At 42.7% G+C, this 17,917-nt stretch overlaps 1 protein-coding gene across 1 annotated transcript in view; it reads left to right on the plus strand.

Annotated features, from left to right (window-relative positions):
* LOC102954982 (contactin-associated protein-like 3) overlaps positions 1 to 17,917 on the plus strand; it is a 194,794-nt gene that overhangs the window by 155,395 nt on the left and 21,482 nt on the right. The window contains exons 15-20 of the mRNA XM_042964400.1: positions 2,284 to 2,411; positions 10,050 to 10,220; positions 11,422 to 11,640; positions 14,079 to 14,318; positions 15,080 to 15,310; positions 17,068 to 17,201. Coding sequence (XP_042820334.1) covers positions 2,284 to 2,411; positions 10,050 to 10,220; positions 11,422 to 11,640; positions 14,079 to 14,318; positions 15,080 to 15,310; positions 17,068 to 17,201 — 1,123 coding nt within the window. The remainder of the gene's footprint in view (positions 1 to 2,283; positions 2,412 to 10,049; positions 10,221 to 11,421; positions 11,641 to 14,078; positions 14,319 to 15,079; positions 15,311 to 17,067; positions 17,202 to 17,917) is intronic.

The raw sequence follows: 17,917 nt of genomic DNA on the forward strand, positions 1-17,917 counted from the left end.
TCCCTGTGGCTTTTCGAACAATTCCAAGTCGTGACAGCCCCGTTAGACTTCAGAAAGTCCCCTGCAGAACAGCCAGCAAGTAAGAATAATCTCTGGAGTGCTTGGGACTGAAAACAAAAGAGAAGTGGCTTTGGAAGTTCTCTTACTGAATGCTTGGAACCTATCGTGAGAAATCATCATGCCTAGACATGCAAAGCTTCCAACTTTTGAAAACAATAGAGAAGCAAGAAGAAAACTGAGCTAGAACTAAATTAGGCAATTTTGAATGAATCTAGTGACCATGGCAATGAATAACATCCTACGTGAAGCGTAGGCAATTGGCAATGACCTGTGCTGATAAATTTTAAAATCGGAGCTGTTTCAAATTTCCTCAGAATCAGGAAGTTACTTTACAAACAATGGAATGAAAAAAGAACTTAGTACAATATCTGCCTTCCGACACGCAGTTACCTTTTATGATTTTCCTTAGGTTTTTTTCAGGACTCTGTGCTTTGTCATTGCTAAAAACAGTTAAAAGCGTAGCTTTTTCACTGCATTATAAATGTGGCTTTTAAATGGTTCTTTAAAATTCAGGGATCCTCAATGAATAACTAATACACTTATGTTTTTACTCTAGAATGTTCTACCAAGATAGCAATGACAAGAATTAAAATGCCTATTTGTAACACTGATTGATATTTAACACGAGGAATTAATTCGGTGCATTATCCCCACATTTATAACAAGATATATTTTCAGATTGACTCCCCCCATAATCCATGGAATCTTCTAGCTGGTGACCACCTGTTCCCAACAAAGCCAGGAGTTATGTGTTTGGGACGTGTGCTTTCACCCACAGAAATTGCAGGGCCTTAACCAGATAAAGCCATGCGGCTTTATTTAGTCTGGTTTTTGGGAAACACTCTGATTGAAAAAAAAAAATTGTTTCTTAACTTTCAGGATATCTAGTTCAAATTTTTCATGTCTTACCATAGGCACTGCCAGTCACGTTGTTACATTTTTTAAGCAAAATAAAAATGTTAATAATTTTCAACTTCCTGCCTTAAAAGAATTACTTTGATGCCTAATCAGAACTGGAATAATTAGCCATTAAGTTATGCAGATTCTTTTTTGCAGCAAAGCTATTGGGCTGAACCGTTTGAAATGGCTGATTGTTTCGACTTGCAAAATTGTCAGTTTCAAGTGCTTCCATTTGTACCTATAAGAGTGAGTGGTGGCTTTGTAATTGTTTGACATGAAAGCTTCCTAGGTTCTGCACAGATACAGGGCATCAGAATGACACATGAGACGAATTATTAAATCAAAAGTACAATTGTATATTGAAATATACAGTAAAAATATGAGCAGCTTACAATGTGCAGAAAAATCTTCTTTCTTCGTCCAGAGAGGTGGTTGGTGGTCAGCTGGCTTACTTCCCAGGACCTCTGGCCCTTATTCTAGTTTTCGTTGTATTGGAACCATAGCTACGAATGCTGTCTTAAATATTCACTTACATGATTTGGTTATATTACAATTATATTTTTGTTATAGTTACAATATCTGCTAGGTTTCCTGGGGACATTGTTCGTGGTTTTTATGTCCACGTCCCCAAAACACAGGGCCGGACGAGTAGAAGCTGTTTAGTAAGTGTTGGTCGAATGGATGGATGGTGACAGCCATGGACAGAGCACTTCCCGTGAATTATCTCATTTATTAATTTTAATTGCACATTGTATCATCCTTTCGATTTGGTTTTGAATCGGTATTTTGTTTTGGGGTTGGTTTGTTTTTTCATTTGTTTTTAAATTTATGGCATCAATAAAAAAGGAAATGCCTAGTAACCGCAGTAGGAATTTTGGAAAATCTAGTAAAAAAAAAAAAAAAAATCTAAGAATGGAAAACCTAAATCTTATCAGTCAGATTTTTTTTTTTTTTTTTTTAACGAAGCCAGACAGATCTTGCATGTGTAAGTTCTGCATTTAAATCTTACACGGCGGCCAAATTAGAAAGAGCAGTGAACTGCTTAATTGCAGTGAAAGTGTAATCTCACGCCAGCATGAGGCTCATGATTTTGGACCTGGCCACTTTCCTTCCCTGGGGTCACGTAGACAAACAAAGGTCTCGGGTCCTCAGACGACCTTATTAAAATACGTTACCGTGTAAGCGGTCAGATGAGCCGTTTGATTTCCCGCTGTTACGTAGTCACACATTTAGCTAAATACCTTCTTGAACTGCGTTGAAAGACTGTTAACTTCTCCGGGTATCGTTGAGAATAATGTTAAGGTGGTCGTATTTGTTTTGTAGGACCAGCGACACCGTAGTCCTTTCCCATAAGGAGCACCTGCCGGTCATTCAGGTTGTGATGAGAGACACAGGCCGACCACATTCAGAAGCCGCGTATGCGCTGGGGCCTCTGCTCTGCTGGGGGGACAGTAAGTAGTGGGAACTGTCTTGACCCCTGAAAACACGTGTCAGGGTTTCAGGAGAAATATAGCTGCCCACGTTCATGAAAACACTACCTACCCTGATAATCCCTATTTCGTTAGAAATGTGTTAACTTAATAAACGAAGTGTGTGCTGTCATCGTAACTGAGGAAGAAAAGCGAGAAAATGACATCACCTTTGGAGTAGTGACCTTTCTGCAGTATTGAAATCAGACTCTTGCTGCGAATACTCATGGAATCATCTGAAACAGTCTATCACCTGGTCAGCAAACATCTAACGTATACAGCTAAGTATAAGGCACTTGGCTGAGTGCTGAGATGCCTAAAGTTGGTAAGATGATGAGAAATGGGGTGACAGGACCCATCAAGTGTACCTGTTCATTCATACCTGTTGGCAATTCTGAAAACCTCAGTGGTTCTGACCACTTACCCTCCAGCTACATCTGGATTTCTTTCATAGCCTTCCTTCTCCCAAACTAATTGAAATAAAATACATCGGTTCTGCATTTAATTTACCTCTTTCTAACCCCTCAGACCTTCTCCTCCGTCACTCCCTAGAAACTGCTTTTTCCAGCTCACTAATGAGACCTCGATATTGCTAAATCCAAATTTTATTCTCCGGTGTTGTCTGAGTTGACCTTTATCGGCCACTTTGGTCTCCTTTCCTGGTTCGCCTCCTTACTGCCAACATACCACAACGTTCTGGGTTCCCTCCATCTTCCTTCACTTCACCAGTGGCGTCGTGTTTTGGGGTCCCCCAAGCTTCAGCCCCCCTTCTCTCTGCCCTCCAGCTGTTCCCAACAGGCCCATTGGGGACATTGGCATGACACGTACCACACTGATGTCAGTGAGTCCCCCGTCTACACCTCAAGCCCAGTCTCCCTGAACTCCCAGCCCTGACATCCAGCTGGCTGTTCGGTACCTTGGGTTGTATTTCCCTAGGCATTGCGAAATCAGTTTGTTGAAAATGAGGGGAAAAAGTGTTTCCACAACAACCTTCTCCACCTCGGTACACGGCAACTCCATTCTCCCTTTGCTTAGACTGAAAACATGGCGGTCACTCACAACGTCTTTCTTTTCCCAACACACCTCTAATTCACCCACAAGTCGTGTTGTTTCCAACTTCAAAATGGATCCGAATCCACCTTCGTGACCACCAGCACCTGGGTTGTTGCTGCGGCTTCGCCGGCCTGCCCGCTGCTGCCTTTTCCCCACCGAGCTGATTCTCCACCTGACAGCCAGGCGCCCAGGTCAGGCCATGTCGGTCCTCTGCCCCGAACTCTGCGGTGGCACTCACGTCAGAGGAGAGGCCGAAGCACAACGTCCACCGAGGCTGCGGTGGCCACGTGGCCTTCTGAGCCCGTGGAGCCACACAGCCCATCCCGTAGGAGATGTTGCCTTGTGAAGAAATCCTGACATTTCTCAACCTTGCTGTTGAGAAAAAGTAAGCGTTTCCTATCTCGGACAACGTCAGTTTTGAGACGTGGAAAGTCAAACTGTGAAGAACGTAGTCACGTGCCTTGACTGATGGTAGTAGGAAGAGATTTTTTTCCACTTGTGATCTTAAAAGGCAGACCACGGTTCTGTTTCTGGATAAGATGAAGTTAGCACGCCCCGGCTCCCCTCTCCCCGTGGGTCCCCCTCTAAAACCTGGACAGGATGCCTTGAAGCAGCCGTCTCGGGACGCTGGGAAGCAATGGCAGCAAGAAAGAGAAACCAGAATGCACCATTTACGTTTCCCCCCAGCATCGCTCGGCCTTGGTCCCAGATGCGGACTTGGGTCACAGACAGACAGGGTTCCAAGAGAAGCCCTCTAGCCCCGACCGGAGGAGAGAACAGAGGAGTCCCAACTCTCAGGGAATGCAGGGATCCCAGTTCCCTCTTTTCCTGGTGTTTTCTGAGGCCCCAGTCCCCAGGCAGAGCCATGGAAATAGCAACAGAAGTTGCCCCGGGAGCCCGCAAGAGCCAGAACTTCAGAAAGGACCTTTTGCTCTGAATAGGGCAGCTTTGGTTCAGAGACCGTAGGCGGACTCCCGTTATTTTCGTTTTCTTTCTCTTCTCACCTGTCGCTTGGCGATGGACGTGGTCGAGTTGCAGAGGTGCATAGAGCACACAAGAGAGCAGGCTAAAAACGACCCTTTTTCTGGTCCCGTGATTGAGAAGGGAGACCAGGGGACCAGAAAGTACCTGGAAGGGCCCAGAGAGGGAACTGTTCAGGAAGGCGTGCCATACGTCGTTTACGAAGTCCTGGGCTCACCTCAGAGCTACTGGATCTGATCCGAGTGGATCTGACCCGAATCGTAGACCACAGAAGTTGAGAACTGAGCGGAGCGGCTACCACCCAAGACCCAGACTGGCCACTGGGTGGCGCATGAGGGAGGCAGATCTGAATAGTACTGCAAAACCTTTGCAAACTGGACTGCCATTAGAGACAGCCCACAGAAGTCCCGTTGGAATGTGTGGCCAGATCCTAACCAGGCCGACTACCTGCAAAATAACTAAATGAATAAAAAATAAATAAAAAAATATAAAAAACTAATATATATACAGATAGATATAGATGCGTATATATATATCAGTATCTATATACAGATATCTGTATATAGATATCGATATCTATATTCAACATGCTCCACAAACTTTAAACAAAGCCTGGAGTTTGTTAATATACTATTTAAAATATCTAGGAAATAATCCAAAATTACTTGGCACAAAGAACCAGGAAAATCTAAGCTGGCTTAGGAAAATACAATCAACGGATACTAATGCAAATACGATACAGAGGTTAGAATTATCTGATAGAGTTTGAAACAGCTATTACGTAAGAGCCCTAATAAGTAATCATAAACACTTTCTTAACAAATGGAAAAAGAGCACTTCATCAGAGAAATAGGCTCTCTAAAGAGCTAAATGAAAACTTTTGAACTGAAAAATACAGAAACTGAAATAAAAGTTGCCCTGGAAGGGCCAAATAGCAGATCTGAGATGAAACGGTCAGTGACCTTAAAGATGAATAGAAATGATTCAATCTGAACAAAAGAAAGGAAAGAAAACAAATCTAGAAATGGACAGGGCCTCAGGGAACCATGAGTTACCCAGAAAAGATCTAACATTCATGTAATTGAATACTCAGAAGCAGACAGAAGAGTGTGGTACCGGAAAAAATATCTTAAAAAAATAATGGCTGAAAATTTTCCAAGTTTGGCAAAAGACAGACTTGAGAAGTTGAATGAGCTTCAAACAGGATAAACTCAAAGAAATTCACATCCAGACACATCGTAATCGTACTGCTGCGAATAAAGGCAGTGAGAAATTTTTTGAAATCAGCCAGAGAGAGTAATGTGTCATCTATAAGTGAACACCTACTCAAATGGCAGTGACTTTCTCATTAGAAATATGAAAGCCAGAGTAAGTGGTAGAACATTTCTCAAGTGCTAAAAGTAAAAGGTTGTCAGTCCGGAATTCTGTATTCAGCAAAAATCTCCTTCAGGAATGAAGATAAGATAAAATTCTCAGACAAAGGGAAGCTAAAAGCATTCGTTACCAGAAGATGCTTTGAAAGACTTTCTAAAGGGAGATTCAGACAGGAGGGAAATGATATCAGAAGGCAATCTGGGACATCAGGGATAGAAAAACAGCATTAAAATTGGTAAATATCTGGGCCTCCTGGGTGGCTCAGTCAGTTCAGTGTCCGACTTTAGTTCAAGTCATGATCTTGCAGTCCTTGAGTTCGAGCCCCGCGTCGGGCTCTGTGCTGACCGCTCAGAGCCTGGATCCTGCTTCAGATTCTGTGTCTCCCTTTTTCTCTGCCTCTCTCCAGCTCACTCTCTGTCTTTCTCAAAATAAATAAATAAATAAACATTAAAAAAAACTTTTTTAAAAAAATGTTTTAAAAAATATTTGCCCAGATATGGTAAATATCTGGGTAAGTATAACAGACTGTTCTACTCTTGAGTTATGTAAAAATATCTGAGGGTTAAAAGCAAACAATACAACATTATTTCATTGAGTTTTTAATGTGCACAGATGTAATACATTTAGCAACATAACATAAAGGGGAGCAGGGAAAGTGACAGAATTGTTGGTGACATTTTTACAAATCAGCCAAGTGGTTGAAATGGAGATTCTGAGCAGACTGTAAGTACATGTAAGTACATATACTGTAATTTCTAAAATAACCAATCAAGGAACAGTTCTGGAAAAATAAAAACAGAATACTAAAAAATGTTTAAATAACCCAAAAGGAGACAGAAAAGGCGAGGTAGATGAAAAAAAAGGTGTAACAAACAGGAAGAAATAAAACGGTAGAACTAAATCCCACATGTCGACATTTGTATTTAATGAGATTGGTCTAAGTAAACCAGTTGAAAGACCGATTGTTACAACTCAACTATGTATTGTGTACAAGAAACTCACTTCAAATATAATGACATCAGAAGTTTAAAAATAAGGACAGGAAAAGACACACTGCCTAATTACTAATTAAAAGAAAGCTGGACTTTCTATATTAAAATCTTTGCTTGAAAGCATAGAAAATTAATAGACACAAAAAGTGATTAAGAAGACATGAGAATCTTAAATGGGTGTGCTAATAACTGAGCTTCAAACTACATAAAAGCAACAACTGCCAGGATGGAAAGGGGAAATGGACAAATTCATAATTATAATTAGAGAATCCAATATGCCTCTCTCATTGACCTATGCAACTAAGAGAGGGAAAATGAGCAAGGGTGCAGAAGCTTGAATGTCGCCACAAACCAACAGAATCCGATGGACATTTATGGAACTCCCTCCCAACAGTACAATACACATTCTTTTCACATGCACATGGATATAGCATATTCTTTGTCACAAGAAAACTTTAGCTACTACCAAATCATACAAAATACATTCTTTGGCATCAGTGCATTAAACTAGAAGTAAGTAACAAAGACAGTGAGTGTCTCCACAAACATTCAGAAATTTAACCCCGAACTGTTAACTAATAAACGAGTCAAGGAGGTCTCAAATGGATATTATGAAACATATGGACCTGTGTAATAGGGAAAATATAACATATCAAAATGGTGGGGTACATTTATGGCAGTGCTTATAGGGGTATTTATAGCATTAAATGCTTGTGTTTTGAAAAAAAAATTCAACTCTATAAGCTTTTACCATAAGAAACTAGAAAAAGAAGAAAAAATAATTCAAAGTAAGCAGAAGGAAGGAAATAAAGATACGAAGAGAAAGCCATTCCATTAAAAGCAGACCAATAGAGATCTATAAGAGGAAAAAATATTTTTGAAAGATCAATAAAATGGATAAATCTCTAGCAGAACTGTTGAAAGAGAAAAGAGAAAAATTACCAATGTGAGGAGTGAAAGCTGGAGTATCACTACAGACCCCACGGACATCAGTAGCATAATAATGGCAATCTCCAAACAACTCTACACACATACATTTTCCAACATAGATAAAACAGATCGATTCCTTGAAAACCACTAACGACTAAAACTCACTCAAGATGAAACAGACAACTGGAACAGACCTGAAAGTAGTCATGGAATTGAATCCAGTCTGAGACGGTTTTGCTGGTGAATTCTCCCAAAGAAATAACACCATATTTACACAATCTCTTTTAGAAAATAGAAGAGGAAATTCTTCCCAAAATTACGTGAGGCCAACATGGCCCCGATATCCAAACTAGACAAAGAAAATGCAAAAAAAAAAAAATAATAATAACTACAGATAGCATCATCACAGACATATTTGCAAAAATCCTCCACAAAACATTAGTAAATAATCCAGGAATATATGAAAGAATGATACGTCGACACTGATGGATTTACCCCAGGATGCAAGACTGATTCAGTGCAGCTGATCCTAGGGCAACACAGGTTTGAACTGTGCAGGTGCACTTATATGCACATTTTTCCCCCCAATAAATCAGTACAGTCTTGTAAATGTATTTTCTCTTCATTATGGCTTCCTTAATAATATTACGCTTTCCCTGGCTTACTTTATTATAAGAATACGGCATTTAATACGTATAACACACAAAGTATGTGTTGACGTTACCAATAAGGCTTCCAGTCAACAGTAAGCCATTAGTAGTTAAGTTTTGGGGGAGTCAGAAGTCACACATGGATTTTCAACTGTGCAAAGGTCAGTGCCTCTAACCCCCCTGGTTGTTCACGGGTCAGCTGTGTTTGGAAATCAGTCAATGTCATCTGCCATTTTAACAGTAGAAAGAAGAAAAATCACACCAGATGCTTTTTCTGCATCAATTGATAGAAACAGAATAACTCGTATTATGATTATATCATGAATCAGTGTGGTAATTTGTATCACGGTAGCATCCACAATGAAATTCTTAGCAAACTACGAATAAAAGCGAACTTCTTCATCCTAATAACTAGTATCTCTATCCAGAACACCTAGCATAATTATTGGTGAAAGACTGATCCCCGCCTTCCCCCCGCAAGACTGGGAACAAGATAAGGATATCCAATCGCACCACTTCTGTTCCACAATTTCAATCATACTGAAAGTCGTAGCCAGTGCAATAATGTACAGAAGGAAGGAAGAAGCATACAGGTTAGAAAGCAAGAGAGAAGACTATTCACAAACATGTGCTTGATTGGCACGAGTGTTTATAGAAGCTCTGTTTGTAAATGACCGAATCTGTCCACTAAATGTGGACAAAGAAATGGCGGCCCCATCCACCTGGTGGAATACTACAGAATAGTAACAACATGTAGCAACCCGAGTGAATCGCAGAGGCTTTATGCTGAGTGAAAAAAAAGCCAATGTCAAAAGGAAAAGGCAAAACTAGAGATCATGGTAGGCAGGGCTTGGGGGTGGGGGGAGGGTGTGACTATAAGGAAATAGCAAGAGGGAGTTTTGGGGGGATGGAACTATTCTTTATCCTGATTTGGGTGATGGTTGTACAAATCCGTGTGTGTATTTAAAAAAAATATTTTTAATGCTTTAAATTATTTTTGAGAGAGGAGAGAGAGAGAGAGAGAGAATGCAAACAGAGGGCAGAGAGAGAGAGGGAAACACAGAACTAGAAGCAGGCTCCAGCCTCTGAGCTGTCAACACAGAGCCCGACCCAAGGCTCGAAGTCGTGAACTGCGAGATCATGACCTGAGCCGAAGTTGGACACTTAACTGACTGAGCCACCCAGGCACCCCTCCATGCATGTATTCAAACTCATGTAACATCAATTTTTCTCTAAAAGTCAATTTTACTCTATGATAATTTCATTTTTTTTTTTAGGTTTATTTATTTATTTTGAGAGAGAAAGTGCGAGCAGGGGAGGGGCAGAGGAAGGGAGAGAGAGAATCCCAAGCGGGCTCTGCACTGACCGAGCAGAGCCTGACGTGGGGCTCAAACTCAGGAACCCTAAGATCATGACCTGAGCCAAACTCCAGAGTCGGACACTTAATCGGCTGAGCCACGCAGGCGCCCTTCTATGATAATTTTAAAATAATACTGTTTTCTTTAAAGAACACAGGCCGTTTCCAGTGATTATCTCCCCTGGTGGCATTTAACAGCAAAAAATGCTAGAAATCCAAAATGTAGTTCTTGTTTGTTCTGTTTCATTGCTATTGTCGCTGTCTTTTTTCTTTTTGGAAACAGATTCATTTTGGAACTCAGCTTCCTTCAACACGGAGACTTCATACCTTCATTTCCCTACGTTCCGCGGAGAGTTCAGTGCTGATGTGTCTTTCTTTTTTAAGACAACAGCTCCTTCTGGGGTGTTTGTAGAGAACCTGGGGATCACAGACTTCATCAGGCTAGAGCTACATGGTGAGTCGCCCCCCGGACGAAGCCACCAGGCGCTCAGGAGTTAACAGTGACCCCTTTGAGAACCTAACTCCTGCCACATTGCAGTGTGTTGTCACTTGTATTTCTTTCGTAAATACTAAGGTTCTATTATTTTACTTTGCTATTTTTAATAGAGAGGAAAACAGCGATTCAGCAAACACATACCCGTCTGTGGAGCAGCACTTAGCTGCCCTAACTGTGTGTGCGATCAGGATATTTAAAACCAAACTGGTCAGGTAACTCACTAAGTTGCAGAATCACTTCATTTAATTGACTGGTTACATCACTTACGCATGTACCTCAAAGCGCAGTTCCTTACTTCAGAGTTTCTTGTAGTGGGGCGCCTGAGTGGCTCAGTGGGTTAAGCATCTGACTTCAGCTCAGGTCACGATCTCACGGTTGGTGAGTTCAAGCCCTGCGTTGAGTCCCGAGTAGGGCCCCTGCGTCTGGCTCTGTGCTGACAGCTTGGAGCCTGGCTCCTGCTTCAGATCTCTGTGTCTCCCTCTCTCTGCCCCTCCCCTGCTTACACACTCTCTCTCTCTCTCTCTTTCAAAAATAAATGAGCATTAAAAATTTTTTTAACGTTATGTCGTGCTTTTAAAGTATATGAAGATTTAAAAAAATTTTCTTTAACGTTTTATTTATTTTTGAGACAGAGAGAGACAGAGCATGAACGGGGGAGGGGCAGAGAGAAAGGGAGACACAGAATCGGAAGCAGGCTCCAGGCTCTGAGCCATCAGCCCAGAGCCCGACGCGGGGCTCGAACTCATGGACCGCGAGATCGTGACCTGAGCCGAAGTCGGATGCTTAACCGACTGAGCCACCCAGGCGCCCCAAAGTATATGAAGATTTAAACCACCTTTAAATAAACCCACTTATACATCTGAAGCCAGCTAATACGTTAGTTTTCTTCCTCTAGGTGACTATCTCGACTCTTTAGGGTTTTTAGCAAGATGGACAGTCTGCTCTGAGCAGGAATGTGTTAAAATCGCTTTGTTTCTCTTCCTCCGGGATACAGATTTATCTTGCCCTCCGAGCCAGCTCAGCGTGACATCTGTGCGCACCAGTGTCACTGACTTGTGCTTTCATAAGGGGCATGTCATGGCACTTGCCTCCTGTCTTGATAGACTGAACTTCCTCCCCCGTGACCCAACCGAGTGACGCTCCGTATCTGTATTTGCAGCTCCCTCGGAAGTGACCTTTTCCTTTGATGTGGGGAACGGACGTTGCGAGGTCACAGTGCGGTCGCCCACCCCCTTTAATGACAACCAGTGGCACCACGTGAGGGCCGAGAGGAACGTGAAGGAAGCGTCGCTTCAGGTGGACCAGCTCCCCAGCGAGACCCAGGCTGCACCTGCCGACGGGCACGCGCGGTTGCAGCTCAACAGCCAGCTCTTCGTGGGTGAGTGCGGCCGGTTTCTAGCTGAGCGGTGCGGACCCAGAGAAAGTCCTAAATGGACAGGCGGTGACGGCAGCCAGCGCAGACTTCTGTCCGCGCCTTGGGCCGAGCGCCCATGTGGTAGCATCCCTTTCCCCAGATCGTTAGTATCGTTCCCATAGACTGTTGTCATTGATTACGGCCTCCCTATAGACTGTTGTCATTGATTACGGCCTCCCTAGATTTCCCAGTCTCGAAACTCCGAGAGCAGAGACACCCTGTCCGCGGTGGACTCACTCCCAGGCTTGCGCGCAATCGCACCGGTGATTCGCATTTGTTTTTGTTACTTCTTGTCAACAGGACTTACGAATCCGTTAGCAATTTTCATCCGAGTCTCCCGCTCCCCGTCTCAGGGAAGTTGGAGAACCTGCCTTGCGATTGTGGCAGGGTTCGCCAAGTGTCCCCTCACACGCAGACCGGAGGAGACTCGCGTGGCCGTGCCCCTCAGGACCACGCCAGCCGCGGCTCCTCAGCACCGCCCTCCTGCAGCTCAGTCCTTGCAGACGCCGGGTTCAAAACCGGACTCTGGCTCCTTATCCTGGGTGCCCATTCTTTAAAGATCAACGGCTCTGGGGAGTGGGAATCTTCCCCTTTCATTAGCTTGCTTGTTTTTTATAATTTTTTCTCTTGCCCACGGGGAAAGTTAAGTTTTGCTACGTGGCTTTTCAGACAACTCTGTTCTAATTTGGAAAACGAGCAGATTACTGAAGTAGCTCTTACTTGGTCATTTTTCACGTATTTTAAAGTAAATAAGGATGCGGTCTAATTAAACACTGATCTAAATCACAAATTAGCACTCAGTGTGCTTTGCCAGGGGATACCTACGGCATCTGGAGGCTGGTGCTGTGTGGGGACTTCGTGAGTGTGTGTGTGTGTGTGTGTGTGTGCGCGCGCGTTCAACCCATGGCCCCGTAAATGTCTGCTTCCAGCACAGTTCTCACCGGGTAGGCTTCACATCAAGCCATGACGCTGCATCAAATGAAATAATTTTATCTTCTGATTTGTAATGCTGAAGATCGACTCATGGAATTTCTAGGAACAGAGTTTGCATGAACGTCTACCTAGGAGTAACATTTCCACTGAGATGTTTCTAGAGCTTGAGAAGCTAGCGGAACATTCTGATCTGGCGTATGTACCCCAGGCCCACCGAATCAGAGTCCCTGAGAATGAACCCCACCTCGGTTTTTAGCATGCATTCTAGGTGACTTCTGGGCACCCAGTTGTGAGAATAGGCTCCCATGAGACGTGATAGAAATACAGAGTTACAGTGTTCGGTTAATGTTAGTCCCCCTGACCTGAGAGCTGGATTTCATGGATTTGTCATTGATGGCACTTCTAAGAAGGGTTGGTATTACATATATAATTTATTATATAACATATGTATAACAAATATATAACAAAAATGTATATATAACAAACGCATATACAAATTTTAATGTATATTATATATGTTCCATATATACAACAAAACTCTTGTATATTTTACATGTACATATATATACATACATGCATAATTGTATATTTTAATATACACATTTGTAATATATATCATATTGCAAAGATTTTCAACTATGTAACTTTATTGTGCACCTCATAGTTTATATGCTTAAACATTAAAAAGGATAAGTGGTCTTCTGTTTTTTATGAAGGAAGCAATGTGAAAATGTACAAATCTTTCTAAATCAAACTCGAAGAAGTATTTTTAAAATTTTTTAATGTTTATTTTTTTTTGCGAGACAGAGCGGCGGAGGACAAGTCGGGGAGGGGCAGAGAGAGAGGGAGACACAGAATCTGAAGCAGGCTCCAGGCTCCAAGCTGTCAGCACAGAGCCCGATGGGGGCTCGAACTCACAAACCCTGAGATCATGATCTGAGCCGAAGTCAGACACTCAGCCAACTGAGCGACCCTGGAACCCCAAAGAAGTATTTTTTAGAATAAATATTTACCAAGGCCGACTTCAAAAATATTTTTGTCGGGGCGCCTGGGTGGCTCAGTCGGTTAAGCGTCCGACTTCAGCTCAGGTCACGATCTCACGGTCCGTGAGTTCGAGCCCCGCGTCGGGCTCTGGGCTGATGGCTCAGAGCCTGGAGCCTGCTTCCGATTCTGTGTCTCCCTCTCTCTCTGCCCCTCCCCCGTTCATGCTCTGTCTCTCTCTGTCTCAAAAATAAATAAACGTTAAAAAAAAAAATTAAAAAAAATATTTTTGTCAATGGCTTTAATCAGTGTCATTTGATGATTCTGAATATTTGATCACAGCCTCTGTTTTCAAAATTGTATTTGTTCATAAAACTTTGGACGGGTCACTTTTTTGACATTATCTGTATGGCCTCCGTTGGACGTGAAGACGAAATCCCGCAAAGACACGCAAGGACACATTTGCATTTGCAGTGTTTCCCTTGCAGGCGGGACGGCCACCAGACAGAGAGGCTTCCTGGGGTGCATTCGGTCGCTGCGGCTGAACGGGCTGGCCCTGGACCTGGAAGAAAGAGCGACAATGACGCCGGGCGTGGAGCCAGGGTGCCCGGGACACTGCAGCAGCTACGGACACCTGTGTCGCAACGGAGGGAGATGCAGAGAGAGACACAGGGGCATCGCTTGTGACTGCACCTTCTCTGCCTACGACGGGCCATTCTGCGAAAATGGTGAGTGTGACCCACGTGCGGGACCAGGACCGGAGAGGACGGCACATCATTTTCCCGTTCCCTTTGTGTTTCTGCCATCTGACCCTGTAAAGAAGGGATAAGGCAATTCTCTGTGATTAGCTTAAATAGACTTGTTTCGGTCCCGAATTTCTGTGTTTAACTTGGAAAGAGGCATGATTCTATTCTTGAGAAGCTCGTGACTACTTCTGTTAGATCCGGAATCATCAACACGGAGAACCACGGTAGCCAAAGCTATGGAAATCTTGAGGGGAATTTTGCAGGCAATAAGAAAATACTGAGTTCTACGTTATGGGAATGTGGGTGGGGATATTATCTTTCTATCCATACTTGATTATTTTCTTTAATCTCAAATATGCTTAGATGTTTAAAACAATGAGCAAAACATGCCATTATTTTCTCTCTTGAGATGTTTAAGAGTTAGAGATATTGTCGGGGCGCCTGGGTGGCTCAGTCGGTTGAGCATCCGACTTCAGCTCAGGTCATGATCTTGCGGTTCGTGGGTTCGAGCCCTGCGTCGGGCTCTGTGCTGATGGCTCAGAGCCTGGAGCCTGCCTCAGATTCTGTGTCTCCCTCTCTCTCTGCCCCTCCCCTGCTCATGCTCTGTCTCTCTGTCTCAAAAATAAATAAACATTAAAAAAAATTTAAGAGTTAGAGATATTGTGTAACTATCCATTAAGAAGAGCCTTGTTCTTGTTCTTCTTATGTTATTGGTAACATAACGAAAACGAGTATCGTTCCAGAGATTTCTGCATATTTTGGAAGCGGTTCGTCCGTTATCTACAACTTTCAAGAACATCATAATCACACCTTTGGTAAGAACGCCAGCTCCTTGGCAGCTTTATTTCATGAGGATCTGACGCTGACCGGAGAAATGGCCACACTGAGCTTCCGGACCACAGGGGCCCCCAGCTTACTTCTCTACGTGAGCTCCTTCTACGAAGAGTACCTATCAGTTATCCTCGCCCCCAATGGTGAGTGTCAGACTCTACGAACAAGAAGACTGACTTAGGATATCGGGACCACATGGGGTGGGGGATGGGGGCTTTTCCAGCGTTAAACCACAAAAAAGAAACACAATTGCAAGGCTTATAGATTCTCATTCTCTTAGGGGTAGTTTATTTTTCATGATAACCTCCATGTTTATCACTAGAGTTAACATTTCAATGGTTCCATTCAAGATGCCATTCTCCCGTGGAAGTTTGGTCATTTAATGTATTCCCCGTGCAGATGTGTGCCTTGCTCTTCTCGGGGTCTTTCCTACCAGACATGAATAATCTAAATTAGTTTTGCAATTCACTTTGAAACAAGATATCTCATTCTGTACATGGAGAATGTTTCCTCCTCCTTCTAAGCGAAGAAGTATATTAAAACATATAAAATCTAATCTTGAGCAGCATGGGCTGAGTAGGATTGTTCTTTACCCATCAGTGGTTGAGCCTTTCAGGTCATCTCTACGTACCAAGAAAAGTGGGAGGAGAGCTACCCCACCCATGGCCACCAGGGTTTTCCAAGACTTTTCCAGTTGGAGAGCAAAGCCAAGTTGGAACCTTGCCTCACAGAGAAGCAGGGCAGAAACTTGACCTTCTGGAGCATCTATGACAGACAGGAGTCAGTGGTGCATTTGTGGATAACTTGAGATTTAGATACTGTAGCAAATCATTTCTCTTTTCTCTGTTTCTTGATTATGGCAGAAACATTAGGGAGAAAATTCTGGTTGTGCAAAAAAAAAAAATCCTTATGCAAATGTCAGCAATACATTAAAATGCATTAAAGTAAGTCACCTTAAAAGAAGTTATGCTTATAGAAACTGAATGTTAATGCAATATTGCTTGAGGTTTTACCATTTAATAGTATGAATACCACATGAATAATTGACTTAGAGCCTCGCTTGGAGTTTTCATAGGCTTAACTTAGACTTACTCCTTTCGTTAAGGAAAATGGCAGAACTTGGAAAAAGACCATTTGGTCTTGACTTTTAAAATAGAGTTTACGGGGCGCCTGGGTGGCGCAGTCGGTTAAGCGTCCGACTTCAGCCAGGTCACGATCTCGCGGTCCGTGAGTTCGAGCCCCGCGTCAGGCTCTGGGCTGATGGCTCGGAGCCTGGAGCCTGTTTCCGATTCTGTGTCTCCCTCTCTCTCTGCCCCTCCCCCGTTCATGCTCTGTCTCTCTCTGTCCCAAAAATAAATAAAAAACGTTGAAAAATAAAATAAAAAATAAAATAAAATAGCGTTTACTAATGTTACACTGCGTGTTAACTAACTAGAATTTAAATAAAAACTTAAAAAATAATAAAATAAAATAAAATAGCGTTTAATTGGATTCTCAGGGTGCCTAAGTGGCTCAGTCTGACTTCAGCTCGCAGTCTGAGTTTGGGCCCCACGTCGGGTTCTGTGCTGACCGCTCAGAGCCTGGAGCCTGCTTCGGATTCTGTCCCCCTCTCTTTCTCTCTGCCCCTCCCCAGCTTGCGCTCTGTCTCTCTGTCTCTCTCTCAAAAAGAAACCTGCAAAAAAATTTTTTTAAATAAAATAGTGTAGTTGGATTCTGAATTCAGCCCTGGAATAGCACATGTACAATCAGTCTTCCGGGAAAAATCCTTGGTGTGCTAAGCGAACGCCCACTGGATTCAAATTGTATTAAATAAATAAAAATAAAAGACGCTCTAGAACCTGCGTCGACAGGTTTTTTAAGATTCTAGTTTAGTTAAAAATGTCATTTTTCTCTTCTTTAGGAAGTTTGCAGATCAGGTATAAGCTGGACAGAAGCCAGGCACCTGACGTTTTTAACTTTGGTTTTAAAAACCTTGCCGATGGGCAGTTTCACCAAGTGAAGATTCACAGGGAAGCGGCCATGGTCTCTGTAGAGGTAAGGGGGTGGATTCGGCAATGGCAACAGTCCCCAAACTTGTGACGCTCAGAATGTGTGACTTCAAGCAAACCTTTGACAGTAAATCCTAATAAAAGAGATACACATTCAACATGGTCTTTCCGGAAGTCTTGGGGACAGAAAATGTAGTTAGATGTTTGGTTTAGCAATTTTTGTGCTTGTTCAGCAAGAGGCTGACGGAGTTATTGTTAATATTTGACCATTTCGAATGAATGCTAAGCTGTCCTTGTCGGTAGGGGAATGTTGTCTGGTTTACAGCGACTGCTGGAGATATTCCGATGGGAACTTGTTCCCATCTGACTACAAAAAAAGCAAGTGCCATAGAAATGTAAACACAAGGGGAAAAGCGAGGTTTTGCCTAAAGTGGGAATACATTTTTAAAAACATCGGTATTTAAACGATTCATTGGCACTGGGCTTTGAATAGCCTTTATGTATTGAATCTGTACGAATAATACCTTTTCCGGCTCGTTACTAATTTCTATTCGAAATAAGTAAAAGCTTTAAGGTTTGCAATAGCTTGTTGCATCTCTTTGTGGATTATACCAATTATAGATTCTTAAACCACGAAGAAAAACAGGGAAAAGAATAAGGAATGGGGTGGTGTGAAATCTGAGTTATTATAAAAATTGTTATGCAACAGCTTTCTCCTTTTAGCCTTTGTGATAGTTCGAACATATGGCTCATTTTTACCAT

The sequence above is a fragment of the Panthera tigris genome, chromosome D4 (genome assembly GCF_018350195.1).
Source record: "Panthera tigris isolate Pti1 chromosome D4, P.tigris_Pti1_mat1.1, whole genome shotgun sequence".
In the NCBI taxonomy this organism is placed as follows: Eukaryota; Metazoa; Chordata; class Mammalia; order Carnivora; family Felidae; genus Panthera; species Panthera tigris.